The following is a 13,491-nucleotide window of genomic DNA, read 5'->3' as shown; positions in this document are numbered from 1 at the left end:
AGGAAAGGCATACTGAGAATGCATACGGAGATGCGGGGATTTGACCTTTTCAGTACCTCAAAATTACATTAGCATTATGAAAAATACATATCATGGTTTAGGAGTTTATAATCCATCACAGTTTAGATACTTTGTTAGTGCCTACCATAAGGTAAAAGTCAAAAGGACAAAATAACATGGATTTGACAGAAACCCTTCTGGTGGCCATTGCACTCATTGCTACAATGCATTATCTCATATGTAATTAATACTTTATTAGACAGCAGTTAAATAATTTTTTTAAAGTTATAATGAAGTTACAATGAGTCAACAGCCTATTTAAGAAAAAAATGGAAATGATCTGTTTGCAGATGCAGGGAAGAATAATAAACATACAGCATTTTTCTAAATAGGCTTCGGGAGTAATCATGGAGAATCAGGCACTGCGGTGCATAATTTAGCCACAGAAAATAAGCAAAAAAAAAAAAAAAATAAGGCTGGAAATCCTAAAGCATAAAATTCAGAACATTATTATTATACATCAACATTTTCTGCAGTACTTTCTCCCTATTACATTATAGGAGGAACGTGACCAAAGAAAAACTAGATGTGTGACAATATACTGTACAGTATGTTAAAATGAAAACAGCCCGCTGTTAATGTCTAGTAAAGTTCAGAGAGCAAAACTCTTTTGGATTTAAGAAATCATCCCTTACACAGAAAACTTTTATCATCTGCTTTCCAAAATTATTTTTTAAAATAGCATTTCCACCGACTATTAAAACAGCAGACAAAAGCCCTAGCAGATCCATTTGCAAAATCTAAAGGTTTGGCTCAGGGTTGTGGCTTGGGATCGCTCAGAGAGAGAAAGCGATAATGGTTACTGTGGATGGGCAGACTAGATGGGCCATTTGGCCTTTATCTGCCGTCATGTTTCTATGTTTTACCCACCCAGGCATCAAGTTTGTTGACCAGTTTTAAAATGGAATGAATACAAAGTATTTATATACATATTTTAATATGCTGTAGACTACTGTATTTTACTAGCAGAGCAGGGTTTTGTCTGTGTATTTGGCAATGCTGTCTTCAAGCAATAAGCAAAATAACCTAGACTTGTTCACAATATCGTAATATATAACTATCATTTTGTTTTACCCATCATCATCATGAACCAATGTGCATATAAAACTGTTTAAGAGCTACATTGAATGAGAGAGTAAATATTACATTTGCAACAAGAGAATATTAATTTTATTATTTAAAAATCATTAGAATGTTGCAAAGATGGCTTAATGATCCAGTGTAAACTGGAAAATATTGCCTCGACTTTATCTATCTATCTATCTATCTATCTATCTATATATATATATATATATATATATATATATATATAAACTGGGGCATAAAAAAAACTTCTTTTTATAAATTGCCTTATTGAAGGTTTCTGAAAAGCTTAGAGGCCTGTATTCAGTATAAAATTTACTGCTTGCTACTTTATTAAAATATTTTGTTTCTATGCAAAGCCTACCTGAATCAAAATACACAATGAACATAACAGGAGAATGATTATTATTGTTACCTATTACATAAAAATGCTGAGTATTAAAAAAGAACTTCTCAGAATCACTGGTTAGAATATTTATAACATATGCATGAACCTGACTTATCCCTGTTCTGTAATAGACATAATTTTATACCCCATAAAAGCAATTTATGTTTCCAAAGGGAATGATCTGGATAACATAAAACAAGGCGTGCTATGTTGTAGGAAGCATATTTTCATTCAGCCATTGTACTTGGAGACGGAACTGCACAGTTTGATTATCAAATTATGGCAGAAAACATTATTCACTCTCAAGCCTCTATCAAACTTCCAATACCACAAATTAATATCCACGGTTAATTTATGGATCTACATACTTAACACAAAGTCATATATTACCCATCTAAAGTTCTGTACTGCATAGTCACCATAATATTCTCTATAAATGGTTCTCTTCAGAAAGGATGCTTAGAGCCTTATTCGCGAATGATTTTTTTTTTTTTCTATTGACATAGAATGAGGGAAAGGCCTTTTAGAATAAAACCCACAGTTCTATAAAATAAACAGGTTAACTCTTGCCATATCTAACAGATTCTATAGATATAAATATTGGCAACAGATTTCTATCTTTAAGAGTCTCGTCAAATAAAGGAGTAGCAGCCTAGTGGTTAGAGCACAAGGATGACAACCAGCAAAGCCAAGTTCCAATCCCGCTGTGCACCTCGTGATCTTGGGCAAGTCACTTAACCCTCCATTGCCTAAGTTACAAAACCAAATTGTTAAACCCTCTAGAGCAGGGGCGTCAAAGTCCCTCCTCAAGAGCCGCAATCCAGTCGGCTTTTCAGGATTCCCCCAATGAATATGCATGAGATCTATTAGCATACAATGAAAGCAGTACATGCAAATAGATCTCATGCATCTAAAGTTAGGCGCAGTTTATAGAACAGTACTTACACCCAGAAACTTTAGGCAGGACCAAGTGCATCAGTGGAAATGTGGTTCAAAACCTCACACCTAAAGTAAAGCACCAAAGCCACTTATTCTACTGTATAATTAATTACATGCATAACCTTGAGGAACGCCCCTGATCCACCCATGACCCTCCCATTTCCATGCCTCCTTTTTGGCACTGCCTATAAATTTTTGGTGCAGATCCCTCGACTAAATTTACATGCATACATTTAAATTAAATCCAATTAATGCTAGTAATTGCTTGTTAAACCAATTATCTACGCTAATTGGCTTGTCATTCAATTAAGTTGCACACACAACTGAAAGCACCATTTATCAAATTTGGGCATAAGGAAGCAATTGTAAAGAGGTGCTAACACGCATGAGGCACATGCATTCGTAAATGCCTAGAATATTTGAGCATATGAGATCACATAAAAGCCAAAAATCCACCTAGGCAGTATTCTCTAAACATGCACATATCTTCTTCAATGGTGTATACTTTACAGGTGGCTGTTCACATGGACCAAGTCTGGGTGGGACTCAAACTTACATGCACAATTTATAAATAAGGGTGTCCATACCTAAGCCCATACTTCCATATATACCCACCTATTCGACTGTTCAATAAAAGGAAATTAACTGATCTTTCTAAAAATAGGCACCACATAGGCGCTTCTGCGGCCTTTTAAATGATTGCTCTCTGACATCACTGAGAAAGGATCGACAAGCGCACAAACAGCAACAAAACCACTGAAGATTTGAGAACGCGATCAGCATTTCTGTTCCTTACCATTCAAACATTCGGGATTGTCTTTTTTCTGGGACTTAATTGATAGATGAGAAATATATATGAGACAAGGCAATGCCTCACACGCTAATTGATTAACACTGTTATGCCTACTCTCCACCCATGACCATGCCCCCTTAGAGAAAATTAGGAGAAATTATTTTACCATGCAGTATACGTGTGCAGATAGGCAAATTTACCATGAGACAGCGGCACACATCCCATGATAAGCCTGTTTAATGTGCTTACTGCAGTTTAGTAAAAGGACCTCATAGTGTGCTAAAAGGAAAGCATATTTCAGGAGTTAATTTGATAACAGAATGCCTATGCAAGAAGTCCAAAAAAGCACCTAGGGCCAGATTCTGTAACTGGCACCTAGTTAGGCACCTATTGCACTTATCAGTGCCTAACTTTAAAACTTAGGCAGATGTAATGTAGGCCAGGATTTTAAAGGCCTACATTGTAGGCAACTAAGTCCTTTAGAGAATCGTGCCTAGTGATGCCTAAGTCTTTCTCCTCTCCTAACCAAGCCTACTTTGGTGTTAGGCGTCAATAGGCGCCATGCGAAAGGCACCTATCTTTTGTAGAAACGCGCCTAAGATAGGCGCCTATTTCCAATTAATTTTTTTTTCCAATTATTAGCTTGTTAAAGCTCATTACTGAAGCCAATTTACTAATTAACCCCCCTTTTATCAATTTATTCATTATCCCCCCCTTTTTTTAGGCTAGAGGTTTTTAGCACAAGCCAGTGATTTAAGTGCGCCGATGCTCACAGGAATTCTATGAGCGTCAGAGCATTTACTGCAGTGGCCCGCGCTAAAAACCTCTAGCACAGCCTGATGAAAGGGGCCGTAAGTTAGGGCAACAGAAGCACACATATCCTTTTATAAAATAGGCTGCCAGACCCAGTCCCAGTAGCATACAAATGTCAATTCACAAAGGTTGCACCTGCTCCAACGAAGCCTCTGCTCTACCAAAAAGACAACCCAGGAATGCCTATGCACAGATCCCATGAAAGGAGGCATACGCTTTCAGTGCACGTACTTTATATGCACATATTTAGGGCTTTTATAAAATTGTGTGACCTCATCTGTGTGCAAAACAGGCTTTACACGTGGAAAAAGCTTTATAAAAAGTGCCCATTATCTTGTAGAAAAATAATGATCCTTGTGTGAAAATTTAGGAAAAAGAAAATGAGAGTGGACTTACAAGCTTATTATATTTCTTGGACCACTAGAGAGAGCTCTTAAATTCCTTAAAGGTTCTGGTAAAGCTAAGCAAATCATTTAGTCGTCCTATCTGCTTTCCACCCATAATTTCTCCCAAGTCAGAAGGATCACACTGTACTAGTCTGTAGGAAACTGGTAAAAATAGTGCATTTAAGATAAATAGTGCTACATACCATCTAAGGGTGTTTCCTCTTCTCTATCACCTCGGTCTGAAGCCAGTGAACAAGAATCATGAGGCCCAAAAAGAGGGTCCTCATAGTCTTCCCCATCATCCGAATCGACTGTAAGAGTAAAAGAAGGAATTCTATCAAGATTCTGCTGAGGGTCGGGGAGATGATGCTCAACAGAATTAATGGTTAAAGTTCTAAATTAAACCAATATTTAACATGTTATTTTATATTCAGATTGTACATTAGGTCTTAAGGTGTAACCACACACCTATTTGCTACCAAAAGTACATGGAAACAGAAGCTTTATAGTAATGGTACAATAAATTTCCTTGGAAGTTTTCAAAAGACTGTTTCTTTGGTTCTTTGCCCTCACTCAGCAAGCACAGAGGGAAAAGAGAAGAAAATATTAAAATGCTTCAAAACATTCCATAAACTGGATATAAAGGGAAAAGGATAGAGCATAACAATTGCACCTCATTTAGTTTCAGGTGTACATAACTAAAGTTATTCCAAAAGCAAAGTTACTTACCTGTAGCATGTGTTCTCTGAGGACAGCAGGCATATATTCTCACATGTGGATAACATCTGGCACGGAACCTGATGCCGGATTCCATGGATGATGTCACCCACATGTGAGAACATAAATGCTTGGTTGTCCTCGGAGAAAAACATATTTTACTATCAGCCGAATATGAATAATGAAAAATATTATTTCACCAAATACAAATAATGGCTATTGAGCTTTAACATATAACAAATAATAAGAGAATCAATGTGAAATCAGATCAAGTGTTAATTTCAGTTGGATTCAGCACAGTACAGCCCCAGCTTATTTTTATTCAAATTTAAATCAATATTCAGCCAAATACAAAGGTATTCACGGCTGAATCGAATCCAACTATTTGTTACAGTTCTAAACATATATGCGTATATGAAGGGGAGTCAGTACATATGATAAATTTTTACTGTGCTCATTCTTTATCTAAATTCTCATTATTTATTGACTTCTCTGTATTCATACACATACATTTGAGTACTGTAGAGTATACAGAACTACGCTGTGCGTAGATATACTCATTGGCTATAAAGATTGTTGAAAGAAACTTATAACTTGTAGAAGCTCTTCATAGAACTGGTGAGAATATAACTAAAGGACAGATATCCTGCAGAGAAATAAAAAAAAGGAGAACTAACAATCCTAGCTAAAGTTTAAATATAACAACTTTCACTAATATAACAAAAAAGCGAAGCCTTTGCCCTCAATCAGTATCGGGAAAATACATCCAATACAATTTACAAATAGAATAGAACAAATTATACACCAATCAGACATTTAAAAGAAATGTTATGTTCAAATGGAGTCATTCGTTGACAGCTATTCTATTGCAATCAGGCATCACGTCAGCACTGTCTTGAGCCTGTGCCAAGGACAACAGCATAAATTGTGCAATTCATTTCTGCGGCTATAAAATTAATGATCAGTTTAAAAATACTTCCTTGTAAAAGTTATTGCACAAAAGAAAGTCATGTATAGGTCCTTGTACATCCTCGAAGGGATAATTAATGTCAGTGCTCATTAATATCATTTGTTTTCTCAGAACACTATTTGCTTGATCTGGGTAGTTTAAAAGAAGTTTAATTAATGTTACGGTGCTAGCAGTTAAGACTATGAATCTGGTTTTCCTTTCACTTTTGGCAATTTTAATAACTACTGCTGTTCTGATGACAGTATCAATATTTTAAAGCTGGCCATTACAAGTGATAACAATTCGTTGCCAAATACATATCATTGCCTTTACAGCTCAGAAGCTGTCTACAGGCTATTATACAAGCCAATAACCTACAAAAAACAATGGGCAAATAGCTCTGCATCACCACATCAAGGGATTAATTCTTTTAAGGTGCTATCTAGTTTTAGAAGACAGGAAAACATGTCATTTGTTTCTGTTATGAACTGCCTTGCTGTTCCAGTTGTGGCTACTGAAAGAAATCAAACTAAAGAAGCACCATTTGTGTGTGTAAATGATCCCTTAACAGAATATCAACTAGCCACGCAACACCACGCCCCCCCCCCCCCCTCCGCAAATTTTTGTTTTGAGAATCTGGCCGAGTGAAGCTCCCAATCTTTAGCCTGCCTGTGTATGTAGGGGCCACACCCAACTCTGTGCGGGGGAGGGCTGAAACTCAGCTCTCCTGAGCTCTTCCCCTGCTAAGCCAGAAATTTCATTATGCTAGGACTTAAAGGGGCCAGTCCCTGTTTCCTAGGTGGTTTCCTACATGCATTCATTCGCTGTTTACTAGAGGTTCTATTCTTAGGTGGCTTTGGGAGGAGAATGCGACTTTTAGTTGTATTGGGGGGGTTCCCCCCACACACACCCTCAATGTGAGCATGAGGATTTTTAAGTGTAGTGGAGGAACGAGCGCAAACGGGAACGGTCAGAGCAGCTTCTAGAGCAGCGCGCATTTGTCCTGCGTGCAAATGTCGGAGCGTGATTGTCGGCGCGCCAATGTTTGGCACGCCTTTGACGGATCACCACAGGTTGAGACTTTTTCTTGGACTTTAGGTGAAATTTCTTGGTGTAGAGAGAGAGAGATCTGAGAATCATCAGCATACAATATAGGTGATATTGGAAGACACAGGAGGAGATCAGGACACTGAGGGAAGAGGTCCTAAGACAGAGCTCTGAGGTACGCCAACCGCTAGTGGGATAGCAACAGAGGAGGACCCACCAACACGTACAGTAAAGGTGCGAAGGGAGAGGTAGGAGGCAAACCACAAAAGGACGGATTCACAAAATTCAAGCTAGGACAGCATATCAAGAAGTAAGAAGGGATTAATATCAAAGGTAGCAGACAAGTCAAGAAGGATGAGGATCTGGCCAGGAAGAGATCACTGCAGACTTTGGTGAGGGCAGTCTCTGTGGAATGTAGGGGGTCGAAAGCCTGACCATAGAGGATCAAGAATCTGTGGAGATGAAAGGAAGTCAAGGCAGCAGCGGAGGATGGCATGCTTGAGTAGCTTGGATAGGAATGGAATAAGGAAAACAGGGCGATAGTTGGCTGAGCAGGTGGGGTCCAGTGAGGGTTTGTTGAGAAGCGGTTTAACCACCGCCATGTTTGACTGCATCGGGGACCATTGCAGTGGCAATGGATAGGTTGAGGATATGGCATATGGGATGGATAACAGTATGTGAGATAGGGTCAAGTAGAGGAGTGGGAATAGGGGCTGAGGGGCATGAAGAAGACTTGGCTGAGGACAGAAGTTGTGAGGTTTATTCCTCTGTGATTTCAGAGAAGGAAAAAAAGTCGGTGGTAGTTGAAGGAGGGTTGAACCAGGCAAGGGAAGGATGTGCAAATACTTCCTGAGATGGCTGGATGAAGGAAGAAGAGATGGTGTGAGGTTGAAGGTGAGGAGAGTGGATTGTGGAAAGGGGACAAGGATGTGACTTTGCAAGGAATTCAAGGGCAATCTTGCAAACCTTGTCATGGAAGTATTCAGCCATCATCTAGGAAGAGAAGGGAGTTTAGCATGGCAAAGAGACAGTGGGGATTGGAAGAAAAGGGAGTTAGTTAATTGGATGTAGTAGTCTTGCTTGACCAGTGTAAGAGCAGAATTAATAATAATAATAATAACAGTTTATATACCGCAGGACCGTGAAGTTCTATGCGGTTTACAAAGATTAAAAGATGGTACAAATAGATTGAACTTAACAAGGGATTATTATTGAGGAGATAGAGTTGTACGGGTCAGCTGTCTAGATATTTCAGAAACATATGTTTTTAGGCGTTTCCTAAATTCCCCATAAGTAGGCACTCAGCACAGCATGTACAGTAACACAAGTAGCGGATACTGGGAGTGAGCCAAGGTTAAGGTTTGGTACTCCTGGCAGAGTAGGGAACAGGGGGAGCTAGGGTGTCCAGAGGAGAGAGTAGAGTTGTACGACGAGACAGCCTAAATCACTTAAACTCAGCCACTACAGTAACAATATTCAGATAATGGACCATATGCTAGGAATTCTTCTAAAATCCTACAATCATGGACCCTACATCCAGCCACCAGATGTCACCATTGCACAATGATCAAGACTCCCCCAAGGAGCTGTGAATTCACCTTCCGCAGCATCACCAAGCCTAACCACTTTGGGAAAGACTCCCACCACTTTGGGAAAGAATCCCACCACTGAGAAAGTGGGGTTGCCCTAATTTAAGCCATTTCTAACCTAAATTCTCTCTGTTCGTCCGTTTTTGGCCTAGGCTGCCAGACAGTATCTTAGTTTATTTATTTATTCATTCATTTTTATAGCCCGTCCTCCCCAGGAGCCCAGAACGGGTTACAATAAAATAAAATTAGGTATTTGGAACTTCTGTTCAAACTGGTGTCAACTGTATAGAGGTTCTGTATAGAGGTTCATCATTGAATACTGCCTCATTGATAAGCATGCAATTACTACTGTTAAAAAGGGGGGTTGATATTTACAAGGATTTAACCAAGTGGGAAGTCTCCTACCCCCAGTTAAGTCCCACTGGTCGGCTCTGTCACTGATAGTTGTTGGCATTTAACCAGACAGCACAGACCACCATGCATTATCTGGTCTTCAGCCTAGTGTCGTGAATGTTGTGGAATTTAGTGTGTTTAAAGGACCTTTTTAAGCACAAATGCTATAACTGAGTTTTTGTATTTCTTTCTAGAGACGGTGTGGGCAAGAATCATTGAAAGTTCAATTTGTGGCTGTCAGGGTTCTCTGAGGCAGTGGAATGTGAAATGCGTCAGGACCCCAGGCTTCAACTATTCACTTTATTTCTTCATTACAAGTTAAGTGTGCTTTGAGAATAATAATATTTAATATTGCTAATTATAAGAAGACAACCAGCATAAAATGGAGCGATCTGAGCAATGATTGAGAAAAGAGCCATTTAAATGGCGGTACGCCTTGCTCACTTAACGGTCTCAATTACAGCAGTTCTCTGAGCGCAGAGAGTGACCTCTGTTTTAAGTGTGTTCATGTAAACTAATGGTGCCTGGTGTATTCAGTGTGTTGTTTATTCAAGTTGTCTTATACACTAGGGGCTCCTTTTACGAAGGTGCGTTAGGGCTTTAACGCGCGGAATAGCGCGTGCTAGCCGCTATCGCCTCCTCTTGAGCAGGTGGTAGTTTTTCGGCTAGCGCACACTAATCCGGTGCGTACGCTAAAAACGCTAGTGCACCTTCATAAAAGGAGCCCTAGGTTGTAAACTTTATTACCCCATTTTCATTTGACTATCTGGTTAGTGCCAAGGAAGTCCAGAATCAGGCAGAGCCAGGAGTTATGCATTTAGCAAATTTCAGTTCACTAACTGCCCTGAATATTAGGCGAGTAAAAAGGCTGTTCTAACGATCCAGGCATTGGTCTGTATAATCAGCTGGCACCGTTAACCTCCACCCGCTGCTGAAGAACTAGATAATCAAGGCTGGTGCCTAGATTGGGCCTAGTAAATATCTGGGCCATTTTCTCTCCAACGTGGTCAGCGCCTCTGTAAATCGCCGACTGCCACAGGCTCAATATCAGCTTTAAAGTTTTAAAAAGTCTTAAACTCTATTTTTTTTCTTCTATAAAAACTTGCAGTCAAAAAGCAGCAAGCAGTTACCAGGATTCTTACTGAAATCCAGATGTCTTGCAAGACACATTTTTTGCAAGATTTCAGTGTACATCTTAGTTGTTACATGGTTTTGATTAATACAATATGACCTTTGTTGTTTCAAAAAAATAAAAAAAAATGTTCCGTAAGTTTTGGGCTTATGAAACTAATTTTTTCTTTCTGTTTCCATATGCATAGCTATTTTTATTGTTTCATACAAGCAGTGGATTTTTTTGGGGCTCTCTGTAATCATGAGAGCTCTATATTATGCTTGCAAAGGGGGAGTGTACATAGGAAGGGAGCTTAGGAAAATCACAGGCAGAGCTCCCACTTACACATTTAACAAAGAATATTGTAATTTACGCACATCCCTGCCACATTTAGGGGCATGTACTTATGACAGCACAAATATAGGCATCTACATATTAGACACCATGATTCCGAGTCACGTGAGTATTCTATTGTAGAACCAGGGCGCCTTGGCTGCGTTATAAAATAAGCTCCTACCATGCAGTCTTGGGGCATTTAAACAGAAGCTTCCAGTTATAGAGTTGCTTCCTTAACACCACTTATCTTGAGATATCAAGTAGAGAATAACACAGTGACAAATTTGTCCCTGCCCCCATAGGAACTCAATTTCCCCATCCTATCCCCACGAGTTTTGTCGCTGTCCCTACCCCATTCCTGTAAGCTCTGCCTTAACTGCACAAGCCTCGAACACTTATGATCATGCAGTAGAAGTGACACGCACCACTTTATAGAATGCGCTTAGTTGCATGCATAGCTTCTAATTAGTGCTGATAAGATTAAGAATATTTCCCTTTTTCGCGTTTGCTCTAAGTATTCCTAAGAGTTTATTCTTGCAGTTTTCCCAGATGTCTTGGAATTTTCCTTCTATTGTGAGTGTACGATACACTTTTTCTTCCTGGTTCTGTTTTTACTATCTGCTCTGCAGCTTTTGCCAGTCTTTAGATAAAGGCATTCTTTCAGACTCTTCCCTGCCTTCTGAGATATATCAGATTTCTCTCCTTTTGCTAGTGTGGGTTACAGCATGCTATGGATTATGGACAATCAAAAGTTTTACTTGTATAAGTATCTCTCATCTTCTTTCCTTGTAATTTGTGGTCGTACTGTAGTTATAATGCATAATTTGGATTATAATATGATATATATGATATTTTCTTCTTTACATGTATATAAAGATATGTATCATATTTCTAAACATAAAGATATTTCAGAGAGAAGAGATACTTTGTCTTACAAAGTAGGAGCTTTTGCTGAGAACCTATTACAAGCAAGGTTAAAAACAGAGACATGAGGAAATTGTATTGGTGGAAAATGTGATTTATTGCAATTTGTTAGCTACTATTGTGAAAGTTGTGTTTTGAATCTTGTAGCTGTACCCAATCTTTTGCCCACTTCACGAGACTCTTCCCATGCCCTTCTTGCTGCCCAGCAGGAGTGAAATGCAGTGAAGAAAGAACAAATATACCATTGGCTGATAAGAAACGGGGGCCTTGGCTGCTGCAACGGATACTGCCTCATGACTTCAACCCAACCACTTTTAGAACCAAGTTTTCTATCCCGCCCTAGGGAGAACCTTCATGGCAGCTTACAATCTAAAGCATAGGGCTCTTTTTACAAAGCCACGTTAGGGCCTTAACGCGCGGAATAGCGTGCACTAAATTTCCCCGCGCACTAGCCGCTACCGCCTCCATTTGAGCAGGGGGTAGATTTTCGGCTACCGCGCGCTAATCCGGTACGTGCGTTAAAAACGCTAGCGCACCTTTGTAAAAGGAGCCCATATAAAATAGCAGTACAATGTACAAAAATAATCTATACATAATACATAAGTTGGGGGTTTGAGGGGAGAAATACAAAAGGGATTTAGCAAAAAAAGAAATTAACATTAGAGATATTCTGTTTTCCAAGATACCAATAGCGCTACCATTAAACCTGAGAATATGCATCAGAGAAAAGATAGGCCTTTAAGTTTTCCTTGAACTTATCAACTGAGGTTATTGTTTTGAGCACCAATGATCCAGAGGTGGAGATTTCTGGATTGGAGAGTGCAATGCTGAACACGAGAGCGTAAGAGATTTTAGTGTGGTCGCCCAGACTTCAACACCTCGACCTGGGTGCATGACCTGAAAATATCTGGAGTAACCTAGTCTGCACCAGTCCCAGAATTCTTAAGAGGGCATAGAAACAGTCTAGCTTGAAGTGAAGAGTTTGTTAACTTGTTTCCTTAGGTGCAGTAGGCTAATGCCAGAATGAAACCAAAAAATATATTTGAATGTACAAATGTATAAAAACAGTATTTGTGTGGATAGGATGTTTGAATAAGGAACAATTTCACCCATACTAATGTAATCAGATGTTGTAGGGTTGACGATATAGAATGATGTACCCCTCCTGAATAGGACCAGTACACGTAGGGGCAAATGCATGATTCCTCCCCAGAGGTTGATGGGGGAGGTTGATGGTGATAATTGTATTAAGCAGGATAAAAGGGGGAGGGGTTCCATAACTCAATATGTATGAGACACCCCTTGCCTAGGAACCTCAAAAGACACATATGGTATATAACAACTGGAATGGTTAACAAAGATAGGCAAATAGCTAGTACAATCCCAATATGCTGATCCTTAGCTTGGACACCAAAGGTGACATATCAGCTGCCAGCAAGAACCTGAAAACCACAGAGAGTTAAGCAAGAGGGGAAAGGACTAGGAAACCAGTTCAACAGGCTTAGGCTTACAAATGACTAGCTGAAAATACAGAAGCCCCCAGCTGTCTTAACAGCTGGGCTACAGTTCTTTGTAGGTGTCTTTTGAAACATCATGAAGTTATATCCTTTTTTTATTCAATTCATGTAAGAACATTTCTGCAAGGAACGGCTGCAGTATTTCCTACTTCTGATTCCACTTCTTAATATATCTTAGCAATTGATTTACATATCCTAAAACAGAGAACAAATGGGGGGGGGGGGAGAAAACCAGCTGAGATGTCCTTCCTTTTTGGAAGAAATATACAGTACTATTCATGTTACCCTCTTGATTCTTGGCTTTTTCTGACACTGGACTAGGAGTCACTTAACATATGTTTTTCTCTTAGAAATTAAGTTCTCCTGCTTTTGCTTAGGTTTCCTTTTGTCTGTTCCTGACTGTCTTGTGGAACACTCTATTCCTTTCAAATATGTTCAACAATTCA

The 13,491-nt window shown here is 39.3% G+C and overlaps 1 protein-coding gene across 2 annotated transcripts in view; it reads right to left on the bottom strand.

The window, feature by feature from the left end:
• The window catches only part of SKAP2 (src kinase associated phosphoprotein 2), a 441,565-nt gene that overhangs the window by 402,528 nt on the left and 25,546 nt on the right, over nt 1-13,491 (bottom strand). For both annotated transcript variants that reach the window (XM_033930787.1, XM_033930788.1), the window contains exon 4: nt 4,666-4,773. In XM_033930787.1, coding sequence (XP_033786678.1) covers nt 4,666-4,773 — 108 coding nt within the window. The remainder of the gene's footprint in view (nt 1-4,665; nt 4,774-13,491) is intronic.

The sequence above is a fragment of the Geotrypetes seraphini genome, chromosome 2, assembly GCF_902459505.1.
Source record: "Geotrypetes seraphini chromosome 2, aGeoSer1.1, whole genome shotgun sequence".
Lineage (NCBI taxonomy): Eukaryota > Metazoa > Chordata > Amphibia > Gymnophiona > Dermophiidae > Geotrypetes > Geotrypetes seraphini.
The sequence above is the reverse complement of the archived record's forward strand: the minus strand, read 5'-3'. Positions and strand labels throughout refer to the sequence as shown.